The following is a 23,694-nucleotide window of genomic DNA, read 5'->3' on the forward strand; positions in this document are numbered from 1 at the left end:
GGACACAGGTATTTTGCAACTCTCTGTACACTTGCTCACACTTTCTAGTGATGATTCACGCTCAATTGCTCAGCATGCCCGCAGTAGTTGGGATTTGTGATGTTTACACTGATGGTTGTGACGGTAGGTGGATTAGTGTGATTCGTTGATGGTTATAATAAGAGAATTCAGGTTTTGTCTAGGCATGTGATTGACACATGGTGTGGTATTTAGCGTTTTTGAGTAGCGGATGTTGCATCTATTCAGGAATGCTTTTATTTGTGCTTTCATTTGCTGGAGAGTTGTGGGAATTCGTTTAGACCAAATTGTATTTTCAACTTCATTTGAATTTGACCAAATGTGGTCTGTGACACCCTTTATGGGCTTTCTATAGGCTGACCTAAGGGAGGGAGGGGGGTAGTCCCTTTCAGCGTGTAGCTGGAAGGGATGTTCTGGATGGTTGGGTGGTTCAAGCCCAGGAGTGTGTTTTTTTTATTTTTTATTTTATTTCTTTACTTGACTATAGGTTTAGGTAGTATTGTGTCTTGTGAATTCATTGCAAGGATTGGGAAACGGGATCTAGCAATGTCTTACACTTATCAGAGGAATTTCAGAGTGGTATCTTGGAATGTGAATGGTGCACATTGTGCTGTCAAGAGGAAGGTGATTTTGAGTAAACTAGGGGAGATGGGGGTGGATGTCGCGATGCTTCAGGAGACTCATTTGTTACATGTGGATATAGATAAGTGGAAAAAGGAGTGGGTTGGTGATGTGTATGGTTCATCGTTCACTACTGGTTCTAGGGGTGTGTGTATTCTTTTTAGGAAGAATCTCCAGATCACTGGGGTGAAGTGTGTGAAGGATGGGGATGGAAGGATAGTATGTGTCACTGCACATATTCAGGATGCTCAGTATTGTTTCTGCAATATATATGCTCCGAATGGGGGTGATGGTAGTTTTTTTGTAGCTTTAACGCAAATGTTGCAGAATGTAAATGCGATTAATGTGATTTTGGGAGGGGACTTCAATGTGGTTTTAGAACCTGGACTTGATAAAAGTGTGGGGGGTGTGGACAATGCCAACGCTCTGAAAAGAACAGCATTAAAGAGACTAATTGATGAATGGAACCTCACAGATGTTTGGAGATTGCAAAACCCTTCTACGAGACAATATACTTTCTTCTCTGCAAGGCATAATGCTTATTCGAGAATTGACCTCTTTATGACCTCTGGCCTCTGTACACAATCATTCCAAAGGGGTAACATCGGATCACTACTTGTTTCGGACCATGCTCCAATCTCCATAGACTAACGATTGACCTTCCCGGTTCCTAGGTCTAACACCTGGCGGATGAATGTCTCCCTCTTGGACGACGATGAAATTGTGGACAAAATTGTTCAAGAAGCGAGATTCTTTATATCTGTGAATTGGACTGGTGAAGTCCGGGTGGAGTTTGTGTGGGAAGCCTTCAAATCATATATGCGGGGATTGTTGATTGGTTTGTCCAGCAAAAAGAAAAAAAATGAGAGATGCAGAAGTGAAAAAGCTTATTGTGGACATTCAGGATCTTGAGAGAAATAATATGCAAAACTTTTCAGATGAGACTATTAAAATATTGAAGCAGAAAAGGAGACGATTGGAAGATTTGTATTCTTCGAAGGCTGAATGGTTGCTTTTTAGAACCAAAAGCAACTACTATGAAAAAGGAGAAAAATGTGATCGACTTCTGGCACATCGGTTGAGGGTTATGGACAGTGGCAGATCTGTCAATGCAGTGGAAAGACAGGATGGGTTGGTGACTTTTGATCCTGTGGAGATTAATGCAGCATTTCTGTCGTATTATAAAACCCTGTACTCTTCAGAGATCAACTTATCTGAGCGTACAATTGGTCAATTCATTGATGACTGCCATCTGAAGAAAGTGAGTTTGGAATCCTTGGAGTGTATGGAAAGAGATTTGAACGTGGAGGATCTCAGGTTGGCTGCTTATGTGCTGAATTCTGGGAACTGTCCAGGCCCGGATGGGCTACCAGCTGAACTTTTCAAAATTTTCCCAGAAGAGGTGTTTGCTTTGATGCTAGAGATGCTGCGCGCCTCTTTGAGGAATGGGTGCCTTCCAAGTTCAACAAGACATGCTTCAATCTCCGTTTTTCTGAAGGAGGGACGATCACCAGTGAAAACTGGCAGCTATAGGCCGATCAGTTTATTGAACACGGACAACAAGATTTTCGCCAAGGCATTAGCTTTGAGGATTGAGAATGTGCTGATGGATATCATAGATGTAGGCCAATCTGGATTTGTAAAAGGCAGACATGTTTCAGAAAATGTGAGAAGATTGTTGCTGACACTGTATGAAAGCAAAGAACACCATAATGATGTGGTGACATTGTCCTTGGATGCTGAGAAAGCTTTCGACCGTATTGAATGGACATATCTTTTAAGTACATTGAAAGGCTTTGGTTTTGGAGATACCATGATCGGATGGATAAGACTGCTGTATTCCCGGCCGACTGCTTGTGTTCGGACTAATGGCATGGACTCGGCATTTTTGAACTTGGGAGAGGGACGAGGCAAGGCTGTCCACTGTCGCCAATTCTGTTTGTGATCGCCATGGAATTGCTGGCTGTGAGGATAAGAGAAGAGGATAGAATTGAGGGCGTACGCTTTGGTGCAGCCTCCCAGAAAGTTTGGTTGTATGTGGATGACATGCTGGTGGTGGTTCAGAATGTGGAGAGCTCCATTCCTGTGCTGATGGAGTTGATCGATGTGTTCAACAAGGTTTCTGGATACAAGATCAATTGGACCAAGTCGGAAGCGCTGCCGGCATCAACCACTTGCACTGTTTTGAAGATGCAGGGCTTTCCCTTTAAGTGGTGTCCGAATAAGATGAGATACCTTGGGATTTGGCTAACGAATGATGTCTCGAAAATAATGGATGTCAATATTACACATGTGATTCAATCTTTGGAGGTGGACCTGAAGAGATGGAATGCACTTAAATTGAGTCTCTGGGGGAGAGTGAATGCCATCAAAATGACATCAACACCGCGAATCAACTATGTGCTCAGTGTGCTTTCCCTGGACGTAAAGAAGGGCCATTGGCGGAAAATTGAGAGTTTAATCCAGTCTTTTCTCTGGGAGAACAAACAGCCACGCCTCAGCTTGTGGAAATTGCAGCTGCCCCAAGACTGTGGAGGTTTGGGGGTTCCTGACTTTGAGAATTATCATTTGGCCTTTGGAGCCAGGCATCTGGTTCCATTTATTGAAGATTCGGAGGATGTTTGGACGCTGGCGGAATCAAGTAGTTCTTCTCCGTTGCCGCCTAGGGCCATACTGTCCACGGTGGATGGATCTGGTTATCGCTCATTTCCGCCGACAAGATTCCTGAGAACTTGTTGGAGGGAACTATGGAAGAAAAGTAAGCGTAAGGTATGTGATAATGATTACTTCCCTATCTAGTTGAATCCAGGTATTTTGCTGAATGGGAGGCCCCTATTGTGGTTGAACTGGCTCCTGAGTGGTGTACTATGGTTGAGTGATCTGATGGAAGACGGCAAATGGATCAGCTATAGAAGACTTTCACAAATTAAAGATCTCAGAGACTGTACAGTGGGTGAATACAGAAAATTGAGAGGTTTGCTGCGGAACCAGAGAACTGTTGATGGCGGTGGTTGGCAGTTATGGCTACCTGAATATAAGACATTAGGTGGTATGGCGTCCAAAGTATATAGAATTCTGAGCCAACAGTGCACGCCAGCAGAGGGGTTGTTAACTAAGTGGTCTGAGGTCCTTGGCTCTGATATGACTGTGGAGAGGTGGAGGTTTCTTTGTAAAAACGTAACTCTGATATCCATTAATCTTGGAGAACAATGCCGCCAAATCAAAATTCTTAATAGAGTGTTTTGGACTCCCCAGAGACTTTATGCGAGAGGGATGATTGACTCAGAGTCCTGTTGGAGGTGTAAGCATGATGTCGGCTCCTTTGAACACTTGATCTGGGACTGTTATGAACTGAGGACATTTTGGAGGAGTGTCACTGAAAAGATTAATGAGGTTCTATTACTGCAAGAGGATTTTGATTATAACACTATCATCTTGGGTGAGGATGATAAAGTGGAAGATCTCACTTATCCACAGAAATGCTGGTTTTTTAGGGCTACAAATTCTGTGAAAAAAATGTTTTGAGAAAATGGAAATGTGATGAGAGACCGACCTGTTCAGAATGGGTGGAGGACTTGAGGCAAGTGGCCAGAATTGAGAAGGTTATCCTTCGCAGGAACAAAAAGTTGAAATTGTTTGATGATATGTGGGGTGGGTTTTTGGATGACATGTGATAATAAGTTGGCCTGTTTTGCTTTTTAGATTCTGTGAAGGTTGGGGATGGATATGGGGTGTGGATTCTATGCAATGAGTTCTACGATTACAATGCTGATAAGTTTGTTGCTTGTATGTTTTCTATAAAATTCAATAAACTTAATAATAAAAAAAAGAAAAGACCAAGCGAAAGTCACAGTACCAAAGTACTGCAGTCAAAAGTTCATATAAACGGGCCTCCACTACATTCCTACAATCTAACAAATTGTACTAGAACCAATGCAATAAGATCCAAACATTGGAGCACTATGATGCTGCATATAGCCAATATGTAATCAAGATCATAGTGTTGCAATATGATACCACATAAGGGCCATTCTTTGCACTCATTTACGCCATCTGTATGTGAGCCTAAATTATATATCCGCAATTGTTCTCTCAATTAGATTTTAAGGTGTATTGTGATTTCACGATAGTCTCCTACTACCTTCTCCAAAGCAAACCACTGGATCTCATCCTCTTCATGTTGCATATCTGTAATGTGTAACCAGCGATGTCCATTCATTCTATAATGTGTAGGATGTTGTGTCTTCCAAACATAACATTTATTGCATGCGTGAATGGGTAAACAACCATTATCATTCTCTTTTTTGAGAGGTTGATCTTTAAACTTGGAACAGCTGTAGCTCCCGTCCTCCATTTATCACGCACCTGTCGCCACTCTTGGCTACTGGTAAGGCTTATGTTGCCATTATGCCTTTAATAATTTGTTGATGCTCATTGTCGATAATCTTTAATATTATGATTGTTTTTTTTTATAATGATGAAATGTTAGGATCAATTTGCCCCAAGTGATTTTAATAATCCGTTTGTATGGATTGTGACTTTTGTAAATTGTTTTATGTCGCCTAATGACTTATTGTCGAATAAAGGCTTCAAAAATGAAACAAAACAAATTAATATCCATTCCATAATTGCCTGCTATGGCGGCCTGCAGCGACTCTTTATCACCTTTATTGAAGGATAGCTTGTCCGGATTGAAAAGTGTTTTGAAAAGGGTGATCTTTTATTGAGTATTGCTGCAAAGGCTGTGTCCTCCTTTCAGGGCTGTGTGTGTCTTGCTGAAGGTTCAGGCCACCAGTACTTACTTTTTCTTCTTTTCTTTCAGCCTAAACTTTGCTATTGATTTGGCTGCTCGGCTGCAATTTCCTGTGCCCGACGAATGGAAGGAAGTGGCAAAGAAAATCAAAATACCACTAGATCCAGACAGGAATTACCACCCTGAGTTTGATGGGTATGAAGCAGGTGAGAGATGAAACATGCCCAGGTAACATGTCTTGGATCGTGCCACCTATGAGAGATCAAACGCTATCAGTGTGGCCTAGTTAACATCCAGTCACATGACCCTGGTGCATGATAAACTAAGGGAGATAGTATAGAGCTGGAGGTGGCACCCCCGTCTGAACAAGGCTTGACTAGCAACACTCAATTGCCCCTAGACCCCTTTACCTCTTGCCGCCTAAGAAGAGTAAGGTGCAGAAGGCCAGCAGCAGATCAAACGTCTGTGGCAGCCATCTTGAAGCTTGGTAGTGGCTGCCATTTTCTTCCTCTCAGTCTCTTTGATGTCCTTTTACTATCATGTGTACAGGTTCCTATTTAGATGGCCCAAAGCCACAATGCTCCCCAATGGTGCCCTTGTCCTGTAGACTATTATCTCATGACCTGGAGCCTTCGGTGTGTAATTTCGAAAATCTGCAGCTGCGAGCCTTGAACCGAGATCTTCGCGTAACATGCCCTTGTGGAGCACTGTTATTGGGGCCAGAGCGTTGTTAGCCCTCATGCAGAGAGAACCCTTCGATTTCTGATGCTGGGCAAGGACGTGGGGCTTGTGTGTCTCCTCACATTCTGCGTAGGTAACGTCGGCCATGTCATCTTTCTGCTGCCCAGGTGAAAGTGTGAAACAGGCCGATGTTGTCTTGCTGGGATTCCCGCTCACGTATCCCATGAGCCCAGAGGTGCGCAAGAATGACCTGGAACTCTACGAGCCCGTGACAGACCCCGAGGGGCCAGCAATGACTTGGGTAAGAAAGTCAGACCTTTGCATGCCATTAATCCTGACTCGGATTACAGTACAATGGCTTTACAGTAATTGCGCAAGCATTGTCTCCTCATATTGAATTTCCTCTCTTCCGCTGCAGAGCATGTTCGCCGTTGGCTGGTTGGAGCTGAAGGAGATCCAGAGGGCGCAAAGCCAACTGCAAAAATGTTTTGCCAACATCTCAGAACCTTTCAAGGTGGGAAATATGAAGTCCATTCTTGCCATTTTGCACGTGAAATTCAGCAGTGCTGCGCGATAGAGCTCCCTGGTGCCGCGTGTCTAAGTCCATTGCTGTGCTATGCCACCATTGTGTAGCTTCCTTCCTTCCTTCCTTCCTTCCTTCCTTCCTTCCTTCCTTCCTTCCTTCCTTCCTTCCTTCCTTCCTTCCTTCCTTCCTTCCTTCCTTCCTTCCTTCCTTCCTTCCTTCCTCCCCTTCATTTCCTTCCCTTCCTTCCCTTCCTTTCTTCCTTCCTTCCTTTCTTCCTTCATTCCTCCCTTCCATCCTATCTTCTTTCCTCTTCTTCCTTCCTCCCTTTCCCTCCTTTCTTCCTCCCTCTCCCTCCTTTCTTCCTCCCTCCTTTCTTCCTCCCTTTTCCTCCATCCTTCGTTCCTCCCTTTACCTCCCTTTCCTTTTTGTTAAGGCCTTTTCATTCCTGGCAACCAAGCACAATTTAACTGCTGGACCCATATACAGGCAACCTTACATTTGTTTGTCATGTCTTGTGGCCCTTGCCCCAACCCCTGAAGTTACAGATATGGTTATGGAACATAAACAAATATCGCAGATCGTAATAACATAGCACTTTTGGGCACCGGGTCCTGCGGTTACTCCTTCTGGCCCGTGCCGCCTTCTTTGTCCCACAACTTGTTTGTGGCCACCGTACAGTGTCCTGTCTTTCCTTCTGTAGTTCTTCTGCCTTTTTCTGGGGAGGGAGGGTTTGCGGAAAAGAAAAAGAAAGAGCAAGACGCTGAGTGCACAGCGAACTTCCTAGCTGTTTGGGTCCCCGTGCAGGGTCCACAGTTTGGAGTTTTCTGGGCGGAAAGGCGCCCTTGTATAGGACCCAGGGCTGCCCCTGGGTCCCTGTTGTGCATCTGTGGGGGCCGTGGACCCAGCTCCCAGGCCAGCCTTGCAGCCGACTGTCTGTGCCCCTGGAGGGGCCCTCTTTGTTATTCCCTTGGTAGGCTACCCTTGCTTCCCTTGGGTGCTTAGCACTCATTTGTTATTGTGAAAGGGTGAGGTGTTCTTTCACATCCCACCCTTCCTGCGCTTTGTAGCGCGGCGACTGCATGTCTCCTTTGATGCTGGGAGAGGGGACTGAGCCGTGGGGAGGGCTGCTGCCCCTCTCCTGGGCCTGCTGCCATGGAGCAGCGGTTGCCAGGCCTCAGCTGGGGCAGCCCGGCGGCGTTGCCCAATATCAGGGGTCTGAAAGCCTGAGCTGGGCTCTTGGCTTTTAAGAGTGACCTCTTCTTCTTCGAGCAAGGTGTGAGCCGGCGCCATTATCATGTGTGATGTAGCAGGCCGTTCCTGTACCCTAAATTGTTTGCCTACCTGCACCCCTTGTTTAAGCTAGGACGTGAGCCTATGTATTATCTTGCACCGCTTCACCTGTGTGTGCTGTGAGCAACAGCTCTGCTCTTGCCTCTTCCGCGCGCCTTCTCACGCTTGATGAGAAGCTGTAGATCGGCATGGCCTGGCTGTGCAGGGTCCACCCGCGCCCTCCTGCATCGGGAAGCGCAGGGGCCCAATGCTGTCCTGGGCAAGCTTCTGCCTACAAGCCAAGCTCATGGCACGATGCAATGCTGGCAGCCAGGTGATGCGAAAGCTGAGTATCCATGGGCTCACACCTGTGCTGCCATCTCCATTCTTTCAGAGTAATGTGTTACCCTTCCACGCTGGGGTGATCTTCCTCCCTCGTTGCCCTCATCCTAAGGCAGCGAGTTCCTTTGCTGTACACTGCATCCGCTTCTCTTCTTCCTCTGGTTCTTTCTTTCCCTGCCCTTGCTTCATTCTTCTTCCTTGCTTGGAGATGCCACTCCTGATCCCTGGCCCTTGCGAGCCACCCGCTCTCCCTTTTTAGTAGTGCTGCTCATGCTTCTCATGGCCCCCAGTGCAGTTTCTTCCACTGTCTGCAAGGCTGTCGTTCTTCCACCCTACCTTCCCTTGGTATTGACACTCCTAATCCCAGATGCCTTGCGAGCCATCCTCTTCCCCCTTTTCAGTAGTGCTGATCGTGCTTCGCCTGACCCAGGCCAGCAGCGCAAGTTCTTCCACTCCAAGATTGTCTTTCTTCCATCCGACCGTTCCGTGGTAGTGTCACTCCTGATCCCTGACCCTCGCTAGCCATACCCTCTCCCTTTTCATTAGCGCTGCACATGACGTCTCCTGATTCAGTAGAGCAGTTTCTTTCTTCTTCCACTACAAGGTTGTTGTTCTTCCACCCTACCTTTCCCTGGTGTTGTAACTGCTAATCTCTGACCCCTCGTGAGCCATCCTCTCTCCCTTTTCGGTAGTGCTGCTCATGCTTCTCGTGAACCAGTAGTGCAGTTTCTTCCACGGTTGTCGTTCTTCCACCCTACCTTTCCTTGATGTTGTCACTCCTTATCGCTGACCCTCACAATCCATCCTTCTCTCCATTTTCAGTAGTGCTGCTCATACCTCTCCTGACCCAGTAGTGCAGTTTCTTCCGCGATTGTCGTTCTTCCCCCCCCTAACTTTCCTTGATGTTGTCACTCCTAATCGCTGACCCTCACGATCCATCCTCTCTCCCTTTTCAGTAGTGCTGCTCATGCTTCTCTTGACCCAGTAGTGCAGTTTCTTCCACAGTTGTCATTCTTCCACCCTACCTTTCCTTGGTGTTGTCACTCCTAATCCCTGACCGTTCGCGAGCCATTATCTCCCCTTTTCAGTAGTGCTTCTCTTGACTTCTCCTGACCCAGTAGTGCAGTTCCTCTCTTCTTCCTGCCTTTCCTTGGTGTTGATAGGTTTCTTTCCGTGCGCTTCTGCTATCTTCCTCCAGTACATGCTTGTGGCGTCTCACCCTCTATCCCCTTGACTAGTGCTTGGCCTCTCCACTCAATGTTGATGCGTCTCCTTTCACCTTCTTTCTTTGCTGCAAATTGAACAGCGATACCTACGCCTGATCTCTTCTTCTCAGCCCTGCTCCCCATGACTAAAACCGAGCCGCACTAAGTTGTACACATGAAGGGTCCTCCCGCCAACCTTCGTTCCTTGCCTTGCATCAGATGGCAATGCTGATGTATGTCACAGTTTGCTCTTTTCTCTACTTTCTGAGACTTGACGGATATTGAATGGCACTGTTCCATCCTGAAGCCCTCGGCCTGATCTCTCCCCCTCAACCTTCTGGCATACCTGACATAGAATGGCTGTGCTAGTGTGTCTGGGCTTTCACGTGATCTCTCCTCCCTCACCTTTCTGACTGGTCCGATATTGCATGGTATGGTGGTGGGGTGTGTATAGGCTTTCACGTGATCTCTCCTCCCTCACCTTTCCGACTGGTCCGATATTGCATGGTATGGTGGTGGGGGTGTGTATGGGCTTTCACGTGATCTCTCCTCCCGCACCTTTCCGACTGGTCCGATATTGCATGGTGTGGTGGTGGGGTGTGTATAGGCTTTCACGTGATCTCTCCTCCCTCAACTTTCCGACTGGTCCGATATTGCATGATATGGCGGTGGGGTGTGTATGGGCTTTCACGTGATCTCTCCTCCCTCAACTGTCCGACTGGTCCGATATTGCATAGCACTGTAGTGGGGCCTAGACTTTCACATGATCTCTCTTCCCTCGCACTTTCAGCTGGCCTGGTATTGCATGGCACTGCTGATTGGTGTAGCAGTGGTGGGTGCAGCTTTTCATGCAGAGGAATTGGGCAGGGGGGTGAATAGCTCCTGAAGGGGCACCATGATTCTAAACGATTCATGGGTGAGCCCTCACTGGGTGGTGAATGTTTTCAGTTGATGGTCCTAAATTTTGCCTCAAATTAGCACAAGCTACTGCGAGTAGTGAGGGAGCCTAAAACAATTAGGAGGGGTATGGAGAGGATTTCCCCAGAGAATGTATTTTTTTAAATAATGTGCTGAAAGGATGCTTTTTACAGCACACATTTTGACAGAAATGGGGTAAAAGGCCATACAATGTACAGCTGGTTCACTATGGTAACACATGAATAAATGCAGTAAAGGCCATGTCACCGACAGTACACTACACAGGAACTATTTATAACATTTTCGTGCATATGATTTAAAGTGACCATTACTGGCATAAATAGGTTGTGGCAGCATCTTCATTAATGTGTTTCAAAGTGACCGTTAATGCATGAAGCTGCTGCTACAAGCCATCTATGCCAGTAATGGTCACTTTAAATCGCATGCATGAAGCTGCTGCCACAACCTAGCCATGCCAGTAATGGTCACTTTAAATCGCATGCATGAAGCGAGTCACCGGTACTTGCATGGATAGGTTGTGGCAGCAGCTTCATGCATGTGATTTAAATGGACCATTACTGGCATAGATATATTGCCGTTCCTATGCCAGTAATGGTCACTTTAAATCACATGCATGAAGCTGCTGCCACAACCTAGCCATGCCAGTGGTGGGCACTTTAAATCATGTGTATTAAGGCATATGATTTCAAGTGTCCGTTACTGGCATGGATAGGTTGTTTGGCAGCACCCTCATGCCTGTGATTTAAAGTGACCATTATTGGCATAAATAGGTTGTGGCCCACAACCTAGCCATGCCAGTAATGGTCACTTGCAATCATATGCCTGAAACACTTCAGCCTCAATACACGTGATTTAAAGTGGCCACTACTGGCATGGATAGATTGTGGCAGCAGCTTCATGCATGTGATTGCAAAGATGATACAAAGACATGCGCACACACATGCCCAGAGACTCCAGGCACACTCTAATCCCAACGTATTCATGCATACATACATGCACACACACACACACACACACACACAGCTACAGACTCACTCAGCTTTGCACACACACATACATGCATACATACAACACTACACACACATACCTTAGGTCCTCTGGGGCAGGAACATGGCCAGGTAGCTGCACACTGGACACATGTAGGCGCACAGCACTGCTGTGCCCTGGAAGCACTTGAATCCCTAGGGCGCGACGCATACAGCAACGCCAACGTGATTGCCATGACGACCCTGTGATTATTTTATATCAGAGATGGCGCTCGGTCAGTGCCCTGACTGAGTGCCAGCCCTGTTCATATATTTTGTTTTTAAACCCTGTGAGTGCCATGCTGCGTGGCACTCATTGGCGCGCCACTCAGTTTTATTTGTGTGTTTATCATCAGGGCTGGCGCTCAGTCAGAGTGCCAGTCCTACAGGACGTGTGGGGGTGCACCGAGCACCTGGGGGTGCACTGAGTACCAGGGAGGAGTTAGGAAGGGCATCTGATGTGAGTTATTGTATTGCCACTTGAAAATCCCATGGTTGGCTTATGCTGATGACCTTATTTTGATGGCCAAAGCCGCTTTTGGCCTGCAGCACAGTCTGGCGGCCACCAGTTACTATGCCCAAGAGAATTCTCTGGCATTGAATCATGGTGATGCAGGACAATAGACGGAAACCTAAACCCTGTAAATGTGAGCTAAATGGTAAAGCAGTGGCAGTGGTACAAGGGTTTAGACACTTAGGATTCCATACAGGGCAGAGCCTACGTACCACACATTTGCAGAAAAGCCTAAAACAAAGATCTTTCCTGTAATATAAAGTTAAACATGTCGAGCGAGTGTATGGCTTTATCCTTGGCTTTCTCTGTTAGAACTATACCGCATGAACATTACTCCTGTACTCATTTATGCTTTAGAAGCCACTATCAGGCTGGACTGCAAGGCACTGTCCAGAGGGAAAGGTTTTGTATTAAGATTCTTGTCGGGTTTGCTTAGGGACACGCCTGGTCAAGCCATCAGCCTCGAATTAGCACTAACCTTATTAGGAACTCATGTGATGAAGCGGAGAAGGATGATGTTCAGAAAGATTTTATATGGTGGCCTGGACTGTCCATCCTCCATGGATGGAACGCTGAATAGAGGTCATAGTCAGGGATCTTGTGTAACACTAAAAAATGTTATAACAGAATGCAAGGAAGCCATGCACTTCCTGGATATTTCTCTGAAATCCCGTGGAAACATTGGGGTTTTTAGAAAGGTGGTTTTTCAAAAAATGGATTCGTTGGATCAGGAATGTGACAACACTTAATCCAGTAGGCCACAAGCCGCTGTCAGATTTCACACGGATGTGTCCCGTATGGATACAATTGCAACAATAATTGCAAAAAACTGCCTAGCAAAGTGGTGGCAAAACCTTTGATGCCATTTAGGCTAAATCTGCTTCCCTCAAGGGAATTACTTGTGCTACAGAAAAATTGGCTCGGAAGCTGAGAATATGTAGGGCTTGTGGGAGCAAGGCGTCAATAGAAACATTGCAGAATTTATATGTCGAATGTGAGAAGTTAGAACCCATGAGGGCAAAGATGTGCCATGCTTTATTAGTGATATGAGGGTACATTATCAGGATGTTTTCTGCCAACGACTGTTTAATGGCAACCAAATATTCATTATTATTGCAATTTTTAACTTTTGGAAGATTTTAGAAGTCAATTATTTTGAATGGAATGATAAGAAATGAATGAAATGACATTGTTTTTTCTTTTATATTCGGATATTTTGGCATGCGTATGTGGTGCATCTATTTATGTCAATTTATTGCAGTTGTTTCCCCTGTCTCTGTAACAAGCAGACGGTTTGATTTAAACCAAAATTGCTTCAATAAATAAATACAAATATTGTACGTAAAGTCTTCTCTGGTCTCACCAGGCAAATTGATCATCGACTTGTTGCTTCAATCCACAGAAAGTCATCGCCCCATGATCTTCCTAGGTCTGTCTTCATCACTGGCCAAGCACCTGCTCATTTCCTTCCTGCCCTTTCCTGTCCCTGTTAAAGCCCATATTTGCCTGGACGAGCTTAACAAATTCACCCCAGTTTATAGTGGTTGAAAAGTATCTTAGGCCCTTCTGAATGGACAGCACAGTGGGAATGTCTCAGCGACTTCTCTAAACAGGCACTAATCCCTTGCCGGTCAATGTTACATGCCTGGCTTCCAAGCATTAACTTGGGCAGGTGGTAACATGTTATCCCTACTCCCTCCTACCCTGTACAACAGTCAGTCCCGTCTACAGAGGAGCTCATGTTCCTTAAAAGTCTAATTTGGCGGCAGGGAGCCATTAAGTTTGCACTGCAACATGTTTCTCATTTGCATGGCGGGGTGCAAAAGTGCGGGGCAAAAGGCAGTATGCCCGTTTGTATGCTGCATTTTGCACTGCACTTTTTCTCTCCGCCGTGCAAAGTGAGTAAGCGCTGCCTGGCATGCTCACATACCAGGCACCGTTTAATTTTCATTGCCAACTCCGCCCACAATTACAATGAAACTTCCCCCCCATATGCTTGCATGGCGGGGAGTGCTTCAATTCAATTGGGAACACTGCTTACCATGCGCGCATGGCAATCGGTATTCCCAATTGCAATGAAACCAACCCCACCATGCGAGCATGACGGGCAGGGTTCCATTTCAATTGTACGCGCTCCCTGCCATGCTCGCATGGATTTTTACACAAGCGCAAATGCTGGAGATCTTTATGGCATCCGCATGCTGCAGAAGCATAAAGCATGCGAACCCCATAGGGATCCATTGTACATGCTCGCATGGCAGGTGGTGTGTACAATGGATCCCTATAGGGTCTGCCTACTTTATGCCGGTACATAAAGCAGGCGGACCCCACAGGGATCCCCAGCATTTGTCTCAGCAAAGAAAATCTATGTCTGCAGAGATGCTTGAGCATTTGTATGGTGAAGAGGAAGGGAGCGGCGGAAACGCAAGTTGCGTTCCATCCCTCTACGCCAAGTGAAAATGAGCCCTGGCATCAAAGCCGTGCTCAAAGTTTTTACGCCTTGCATTCACGTTACGGCTCATTTGAAAATGTGCTCCAGAGTGCTTGTACTCCGGTGTCGCTCATGAACACCACCATTTAAACACAGGCCGAGTGGATAGTGTTCAACCGGGTGTGACGTGATGGTGAATTTCTTTCATGTGGAGGAGATGCTGAACAATACATACTTTGCTTAAAGTTAGATGAGAACGCGGATTTCCTAAAACTGAGCTGGCACCTTCTGGCAGAAGAAAAGTCAAGTGTTATTGAATGCAGCTGGTAAGGACACCGTTCTGAGTCTTTCTTTTATGTCTATGATAGATTTGGACGGAGAGTGCCGATGGATCCGGAGCTGTGAACTTCCTGACGGGAATGGGTGGATTTCTCCAGGCTGTGCTCTTCGGCTACACTGGATTCAGGTGTGTCTGTGCAGCGAGGGGCGGGCCTTGGACATGTATGAATTACATTAAAGGAACAGAACGTATAGGGGCGCTATTGATTTCCATGCAATGCCGGGGAAGTCCGTCTAATCCTTAACAACAGTTCGAATTATATTTAAACAAAAATAAAAGCTGAGGTGGACCAATTGTAATCAAATGCGGCCGCTGAAAGAAATTGGCGCCAATGCAGAGATGCGAATTGCATGGCGATGGGTGGATATTATGGATCATGAAACTGGAGCATACATTTAATGACACAAATGCCAAGAAGATCAACCAATTCTGAAGAGACCTTTATCTGAGCCAATGAGAAAAGTGAATCCATTTCAATATATGTGCACTTCTCTATGCAATTTATTTCCTGGAGCCATCTGTGTGCAACCAGACGAAATAAATGTCTTTCGAGTGTGAGCCACCGCCTTATTTTTGAGCCCGGGGGATTACTTGTTAGTCTTGAATCCGCACCTCTTTGCCTAAATTAAGTGTACTGGGTGCGGCAGTGTTTTTAGCAGAACAACACGCTGAGGGTCATTTGGAGTTGGGCATTAGTAGTACAATTGGTGGTATTTGGCAAATGCCGCTGATTTTACCAACTGGATAATTTTGTGTTTGGTGAAATGGTGCTGGCGGTATTGCAGGCAGACATTCTACCAAAACTCTGCCCGTTTGTATATTCCAAATTGGTCCCAATATATGTTTAGCTCTTTTTACTGGACAGCAGGGACACGCAGCGGCTTGTCTTCAATACAGTAGTGTAGGTATTACAGTGCGCCAAGGTAAGGGGGGTAAAAAGGTGAGCACCTCTGATGCCCCTTCTCATCCTTTTACCCATGTAATGCAAAAAAGGGTCAGAGTGGCATGAACCCTTACAGTACATTATCCATTTTCATCTTCACATTAAAGGTGGAAATGGCAAAAAAAAGGGTGCCTGACTTCCTGGTGCACCGTGCTATTACAAGTCTGGCGGCCGGGAAGTCAGGCGCCGGTAATTTTGTTAATTCCCATAGGACTCTATGGGAGTGGGGACACGGAAGCACCGGCACCGTTGTTAACTGTGGCAGTGCTTCTGTGACTGCTTTGCCTACCGTGACCGCTGTGCCCTACAGGTACTGGTAAGCTTACCGGCACCCTTATTTCCGGACCGGCAAACTCGGCATTAGGCCCAATGTTTAAAAAAAATGCATTTTATGGTTACCACTCTCTGAGGTGATATTCCTGGAATACCTCAGTAGGTATCCCAAAAATACCACCTCCCCCAGTGGTAAACTCTGAATTGGACAGATTTGGACATACTTTGGCAGAGGTGGTAACTGACGGCGGCAGTATTTCACACACAAAAATCCACCTCTAAACGACCCCCTTAATCTTGAAAACGGCTTTGACTATTCAAAATCTCCCAAAGACATAGGGCCTCGTTACAACCTGCCAGTCCGGGACCGTGCAAAATCCGTGACGGCGGTAAAAACGTTTCCGTGTCCGCAAGGTTGCGGAAAAACCGTCCGATTACACGCTGTCGGTCGCGCGCACCACACGGACTCGGAAACGTTGTTACCGCTGTCACGGAAAACCCCACGGAAATGGAAATAACGCAGCCACAAGTGGCGCAAAACCCGTTTCCGCCTCCGCCGCCATGGACACGGAACCGGAAATGCCATGATCGCCAAAACAGGAAACAGAGAGGCGGCCATCATATAAAAGCACAATCCATTGCCATCCAGAGCCAGCACAAGCACAATCCTAACTCTGAGAAGCCAAAAGGGACCACCAGCATGTCTGCCAGGATTCCTGCTCAGAGACAGCGCAAACAGCGCTTCAGCGAGGCGGAGCTAACCGTCTTGGTGGAGCACATTGTGGACAATGCGGAGATGCTGTTCAGCGCCGACCAACGGCGTGCCACACAGCAGCGGAGGAAGGAGGTGTGGGCCGAAGCTACACGCAAGTGCACCGCTGTGGTCGTGGCAGTGAGGAGCGTGAAGGACTGCCACAAGCGGTGGGACGACCTGAGGCTGAGGGTACGCAACCTCATTTCCACACACCGCCAACGCAGCAGTGGGACAGGCGGAGGACCCCCTTCCCCACTGAGGCTGCAAGCATGGGAGGAGCGTTGCAGCAGCGTCCTCCACCTAGAGGGAATCCATGGGATCGGGCAGGCTGAGGCAGGAGTGAGCCCACCTGCAGATGCCGGTAAGTGCCCAAACATGAATGCCACATGTAAATATGCAGTTGTGAGTACTGGGCCAAAGGACCCATTAACAACCCCCCCCCAGGCAGTGCATGTGTGGGCCAAAGGACCCATTAAACCCCCCCCCCCCAGGCAGTGCATGAGTGGGCCAAAGGACCCATTAACAACCCCCCCCCAGGCAGTGCATGTGTGGGCCAAAGGACCCATTAACAACCCCCCCCCAGGAAGTGCATGTGTGGGCCAAAGGACCCATTAACAACCCCCTCCCCCCCAGGCAGTGCATGTGTGGGCCAAAGGACCCATCATGATCCGTATGGCAACCAATATCACAGAATGCATACACCAGCAATCAGATGCATGTGACTAACACTATTCAATGTACAATCTTAATGACGCATGTGATGCACCCATCTGCCACCACAACAACACTAATTGCATGCCCTTTGTGTCCCCACAGCCGTTTCAAGTGACAGTGATACTGCACAACAGGCCAGCCAATCTGCACCGGCAAGTACACAAGCCACCGCCACCACACAGGAGGATGCTGCCGGCAGTTCTGCACCTCTGGCCACATTACCAGCCACTACAGATGTGCGGCCCACTACCACCACCGACATCCCCACCGTCTCCAGACTGGCTGAGTCTAGACAGGTGCCACGGGAACCTATCATGGCCACCCAACACAACACCGAAGGCAGCAGCACTGCAGAGGGGGCGGCCTGCAGTGATAACAGTGCCCCGCAAGAGCACTCGGAAATGGGGCCACAGGGGGAGATGCCCACATTGGAAGACCTGGGCTCCTTCCATGAGCTGGGGTTCAGCCCCACTTCACTGGGGAGTCCAATGAGGTCGCCCACCCCATCCATGGCCAAACTGAATGCCCGCATGCAGCGAATGGAAGACCAGCAGGCTACCCTCACCCAGCTGGTGGAGAGGAAGCTAGAGGAATCCAGGCTGCAGAGGGAGAGCTACAGCGCCTCAGTGCGTCGCCTGTCGAGGTCCATCGGACGCTTTGCGAGCACTATATTAACCCTTGCACGCCATGTGCGGGAGGGCAACGACCACACCTCCAGGCTTGTAGAGGCATTGTTGGTTGGCCAACAGGCAAATCTGGCACGGATCCCCTCAATCCCAGATTCTGGCCAATCAAACACAACCACCCCATCCAGCTCCACTACTGCCAGTCCAAGGAGGCGCTCGAGTAGGCTAACGGGTCCCTCGGGCAAGGTTGCACAGGCACAGAAGCGCACACGGAAGTGATGGCATGTGTGTGGGGCAGTGCAGGACACATGTGGACTACAAGGGTGTGAGAGGGGTGGACACGTTTGGGTGGTGGGGTAGGTAGTTTTGGGGGTTTTGAACAATGGGCTCTGGGTGGGGGTGGGCACGTTTGGGTGGTGGGTGGCCCCGGGTGTACAGCTTCCCTAACCAATGCACCTCCTTCCCTGTTGTTGTTACATCAATACATCACCATTTCAAATCAAGACATACATGTGTGGACATTGATCATTTATTTTGCAGTGCAACTATTCATTCATTGTCGTCACCATGTTCGTGCATTTCTGTGAATGTGCTGTGACTCAAAAGTAAATGCGAATCAGGGCATCCCGTGCTCTCTGGCCATCATGTGGACCCCCATGGGGAGGCGGTGCCATCCCATCCCCATCCCCATCTCCATCCCCATCTCCATCCCCATCTCCATCCCCATCCCCATCCCCATCTTCCTCATCTGCGTCTGGTGGCATTGGGATGTTCCTGCGCAGGCATATATTGTGCAGCATGGCACATACGAGCGTGATTTTACCCGTCTTCACTGGGCTGTACAGCAGTGATCCGCCAGATCTGCTCAGACAGCGGAAACGGGCCTTCAGCAGTCCAAATGTCCTCTCAATCATTCCACGTGTGCGGATATGTGCCCTATTGTATGCCTCTTCATGCCTGTTCCTTGGTCTCCGTACAGGTGTCATCATCCATGGCGTGAGTGCATATCCCGCATCACCTACATGGGATGTAGATGGGGGAACATGTCAGTGTTTGTGGCATCATGTCCTCATCTGCTGCTGTGCATTCTTGTATCATCATTCATTCATGCATATGTACCATGCAGTGTAGGGAGGTATGTTTTGGGCATCATGGTGTATGTCGCTGACTGCATATGGGCCTACACATTAACGTGCATGTTTACTGTGCCCTGCGGGTGACATTTGATTGTGTGCATGTCACGGTGCAGTGCTGTCCACACATGGCAGAGTGACTCCACTGTACGGAAGTAGTAAATACACGTCGTCTCATTTACACGCCTCTCGTGCTTTTTGAGGCAGTGTTCCAATTGAGGGTGGGTGTCTGCAGTGGCACAGGGTTCATGGGACAGTGACGGGATTGGCTGTGCCAGTGTGTGCACGGGCACATTGTGGTGCCCTGTCATGTCTTCCTTCATGATGTTTGGCATCCGCTGTGTATTTGGTAGATGGAAGGGGGGTGATGCATGTGCGGTCACAGCGGCACACTCACAATGCTCATTGGCCTGGACACACACACACCACTCCGACAGGGTTGTAGCATCGTCAGCTGTACTCACCCAACAGCCATGTGCTTTGTCCGGCATAGCGTTCGATGTACCGTGGCACGTGGAATTCCGCAGTACCATTGAGTCATGTGATGAGCCTGGGAAACGTGCGCAGCAGTGTGTAATCAGTTGCATGGCATCACAAACCATCTGGACATTCAAAGAGTGATACTGTTTCCTATTGCGGAACACCGCCTCAATTGCATGTGGTACTGTCAGCTCGACGTGGGTGCAGTCAACTGCGCCTATGCAATTTGGCATGCCTGCTATGGCATGGAAGGCCAACTTGGTGGCAATGACCTCGGGGAGGGTGCGGGGTAGGGCTATGTGTTCCGACACATGGCGCAACAGGGCATCCAGTACCTGTACCAGGATTTTGGAGAAACAGGGTTGTGATATGCCGTGCAGCTCACCAACCGTGTGTTGATAGGTGCCAGTGCCAAGGAAATGCAGTACTGAGACAACCTTCAAGAGGGGGGGGATGGCGGTGGGGGTGTCAATTAGGCTGCTGATGTTGTCCTCAATCATGGCGGTGATGTGCAGGATTGTTGCACGGTCCAGCCGGTATAGTGTGTGGATCTGTCCTGGGGTGAGGTTCCAGGGTGAGGCCCTGATGTGTGGTATTGCTGGCTGGCGGCGGGGTCGGGCTGGCTGGGCAATGGGGTTTGCCATAGCTGCAGGGTTGGCTGGTTGCCGCCTGCACCTCCTCCGCCTACGCCTCCTCCTCTGCGCCATTACTGCCACCATGTGCAGTGCTGCCTGTTGGTTGAGTAGGCCCGGTCCCAGTGCTACTAGACCTGCTGCCTGCATGGTTCTGTGTTGTGTTGGGCTGGGTGTGGCCCTTTTGTAGGCTCCCAGTGGCCTGCTAGGTCCAGCTGGGCTGATTTGGTGCACCTGTGCCCTGATTCAGTTCAGCAGGCAGTGTATAACGCCATGTTCGCGGTGGCGGCGGTTCCGCCACCGTGATCACGGTATTTACGCCATTTTTTTGCCGGTATTTCCGTGTCCGCGCTAGTTGTGATGCTCGCGGTGTTTCGTGTTGACGGTAACGGAGGGGTTTCCGTGCAGACGGACTTAACGGGAACCCTATTTCCGCGGTGGCGGTTTAGGGTGGTGCTATTACCGGGGCCGCGGGTCATGATTGGGCGGACATGGAAACGGTGCCGGTATGGTTTTACCGGCAGTGTTAATTCCGGACCGGAGTACTTGTAATGAGGCCCATAGACTTGTGGAGGGACTTTCTGCCACTTAAATCCACTGTGTTCGTTAAAGCAGCCGCTTCCCGATGAGAACAGAATGTAATCAATAATGACATGTGGGAAGAGATGGGCAGTTCCGTCGGGAGAAGAAATGCACAGAGGAGGTGTACCAATGGCAAGTGGAGGAGAAGGTCATGTGGTCCACGTACAGAAGAAACCGAGAAAGGACTGAAATAAGGGACACGCTGGAGAGGGAGAATAGGAGTGTAGAGTGTGTGGTGGGTGAGGGTGAGAGAATTGAGATGAGAGGGGGTGAGTGAGCGAGGCACTGGAGTACTAAAGAAAGACAGTGAGGAAATGGTAGAGTGGAGGTGGTGAGGGGAATGGTAGAGTGCAGGTGGTGAGGGGAATGGTAGAGTGCAGGTGGTGAGGGGAATGGTAGAGTGGAGGTGGTGAAGGGAATGGTAGAGTGCAGGTGGTGAGGGGAATGATAGAGTGCAGGTGGTGAGGGGAATGGTAGAGTGGAGGTGGTGATGGGAATGGTAGAGTGGAGGTGGTGATGGGAATGGTAGAGTGGAGGTGGTGAGGGGAATGGTAGAGTGGAGGTGGTGAGGGGAATGGTAGAGTGGAGGTGGTGAGGGGAATGTAGAGTGGAGGTGGTGAGGGGAATGTAGAGGGGAATGGTAGAGTGGAGGTGGTGAGGGGAATGGTAGAGTGGAGGTGGTGAGGGGAATGTGGAGGTGGTGAGGGGAATGTAGAGTGGAGGTGGTGAGGGGAATGTAGAGTGGAGGTGGTGAGGGGCATGGTAGAGTGCAGGTGGTGAGGAAAATGGTAGAGTGGAGGTGGTGAGGGGAATGGTAGAGTGGAGGTGGTGAGGGGAGTGGTAGAGTGGAGGTGGTGAGGGGAATGGTAGAGTGGAGGTGGTGAGGGGAATGATAGAGTGGAGGTGGTGAGGGGAATGGTAGAGTGGAGGTGGTGAGGGGAATGTAGAGTGGAGGTGGTGAGGGGAATGTAGAGTGGAGGTGGTGAGGGGAATGGTAGAGTGGAGGTGGTGAGGGGAATGGTAGAGTGGAGGTGGCGAGGGAATGGTAGAGTGGAGGTGGCGAGGGAATGGTAGAGTGGAGGTGGTGAGGGGAATGGTAGAGTGGAGGTGGTGAGGGAATGGTAGAGTGCAGGTGGTGAGGGGAATGGTAGAGTGGAGGTGGTGAGGGAATGGTAGAGTGGAGGTGGTGAGGGGAATGGTAGAGTGCAGGTGGTGAGGGGAATGGTAGAGTGGAGGTGGTGAGGGGAATGGTAGAGTGCAGGTGGTGAGGAGAATGGTAGAGTGGAGGTGGTGAGGGGAATGTAGAGTGGAGGTGGTGAGGGAATGGTAGAGTGGAGGTGGTGAGGGAATGGTAGAGTGCAGGAGGTGAGGGGAATGGTAGAGTGGAGGTGGTGAGGGAATGGTAGAGTGGAGGTGGTGAGGGGAATGTAGAGTGGAGGTGGTGAGGGGAATGGTAGAGTGGAGGTGGTGAGGGGAATGGTAGAGTGGAGGTGGTGAGGGGAACGGTAGAGTGGAGGTGGTGAGGGGAATGGTAGAGTGCAGGTGGTGAGGGGAATGGGGGTTTGTACCAAGTATGAATGGGATCGCAGAGTAAGCGAGACGTAGGTGGGCACTGGGAATACAGCATCTGGGGCAAAACAGGGACTCAGACATGGCAGTGTCACAGGGGAATAGGATGGTTAATGAACAGGAAGAGCAGGCAAGTGGAACAGGAGTAACAAAACAGCAGTAATGCATAGAGGATGGGATGAGTAGGTGAAAGTGATGGAGGAGTTGCGAGGGCAGGGATTAAGGAGAGAACAAGAAAAGCAGGTGCCTGTTCCAGCGAGACGGTGACTTCAGAAAGCGAGCGACTAGGTAAGGGAGACAGCTGACGGCGAACGGGAGTGGCAGGAGAGCAGTGCCGTGTCTCCTCTTTCCTTTCCCCTCCTCTATTTATCCATCGTTTTGGTGTAGTTAGCCGTGCCGTTAGTCTCGTCACAGTGAAGTGGCGAGTCGAGTCATCACGGAAAACCATCGCTAGGGCTGTGAGGCCCGCCAGCAAAAACTGCCACTGGGGTGTGCCATTACTGCGTGGAAGGAGGGAATACTGCTAGCGTAAGGCCCGTCTCTAATAAACACAGCGGTGGAACACGTGTTTTCGCTTTTCCTGCAGCTAGACAAATCCTATGGGGTAAATACTGCTCGGGGTAAAATGCACGGGTCGCTCGTGACTCATGACAGATGACAGATTGGCATTCTGTGGGCTGGCATGTGACCCTTACAGCATTCCTCTATCATCATGTGTGTGTTTACTGGTTTCACGTGACACACGCGTCACATGACTGCAGCTGATAACTGTTTTAGGATTTACTCACAGCTGATTTTCTTTTTTTGGCAGCGAGTACAGCCACGTCCTGACTCTGTTGTTCAAAAATAAGGATTGCTGACTTTGATATAATTCTGCCAAGTGTCTTTTGCCAGCTGGCGGTAATTATCCCAGCGGCTCCATGTCATTCCATCTGGTGTACAGACTAATGTTGATTTCTTACAGGTGCAGTAATAACAATTTCTAACTATCGTGTTTTCATTTTCTTGTGAATAAATTAGGGAAGTGCCCTGATAACTCCGTGTTCTCTTTTCTTGCCTCTCTCCCCACCTTTTATTTCCATCCACGTATTTATCATGAGTTTTTAAAAAATATATATTTTTAAATGTTAGCTTTACACTATTGTAAAGACATGGGAGATCGAGTTCTATGAGGGCATAACATTAATGGAAAACTTAAAACCTAAGGCTTTTACGCCTCCCGTTAACGTTACCCCCCATTTTCATTCATTTGCGTGGCAGACAGAAGGGGCGGAATTCAACTTGCGTTTCCGCCGCCTCTTTTCCTCTCCACCTTACAAATGCT

The 23,694-nt window shown here is 48.7% G+C and overlaps 1 protein-coding gene across 3 annotated transcripts in view; it reads left to right on the plus strand.

Moving 5' to 3' along the window:
• The window catches only part of PGGHG (protein-glucosylgalactosylhydroxylysine glucosidase), a 394,441-nt gene that overhangs the window by 359,902 nt on the left and 10,845 nt on the right, over positions 1–23,694 (plus strand). For all 3 annotated transcript variants that reach the window (XM_069624088.1, XM_069624089.1, XM_069624090.1), the window contains exons 9-12: positions 5,462–5,598; positions 6,241–6,374; positions 6,492–6,587; positions 14,693–14,790. In XM_069624088.1, the coding sequence (XP_069480189.1) occupies positions 5,462–5,598; positions 6,241–6,374; positions 6,492–6,587; positions 14,693–14,790 (465 nt within the window). The remainder of the gene's footprint in view (positions 1–5,461; positions 5,599–6,240; positions 6,375–6,491; positions 6,588–14,692; positions 14,791–23,694) is intronic.

The sequence above is a fragment of the Ambystoma mexicanum genome, chromosome 11, assembly GCF_040938575.1.
Source record: "Ambystoma mexicanum isolate Mex_15411 chromosome 11, UKY_AmexF1_1, whole genome shotgun sequence".
In the NCBI taxonomy this organism is placed as follows: Eukaryota; Metazoa; Chordata; class Amphibia; order Caudata; family Ambystomatidae; genus Ambystoma; species Ambystoma mexicanum.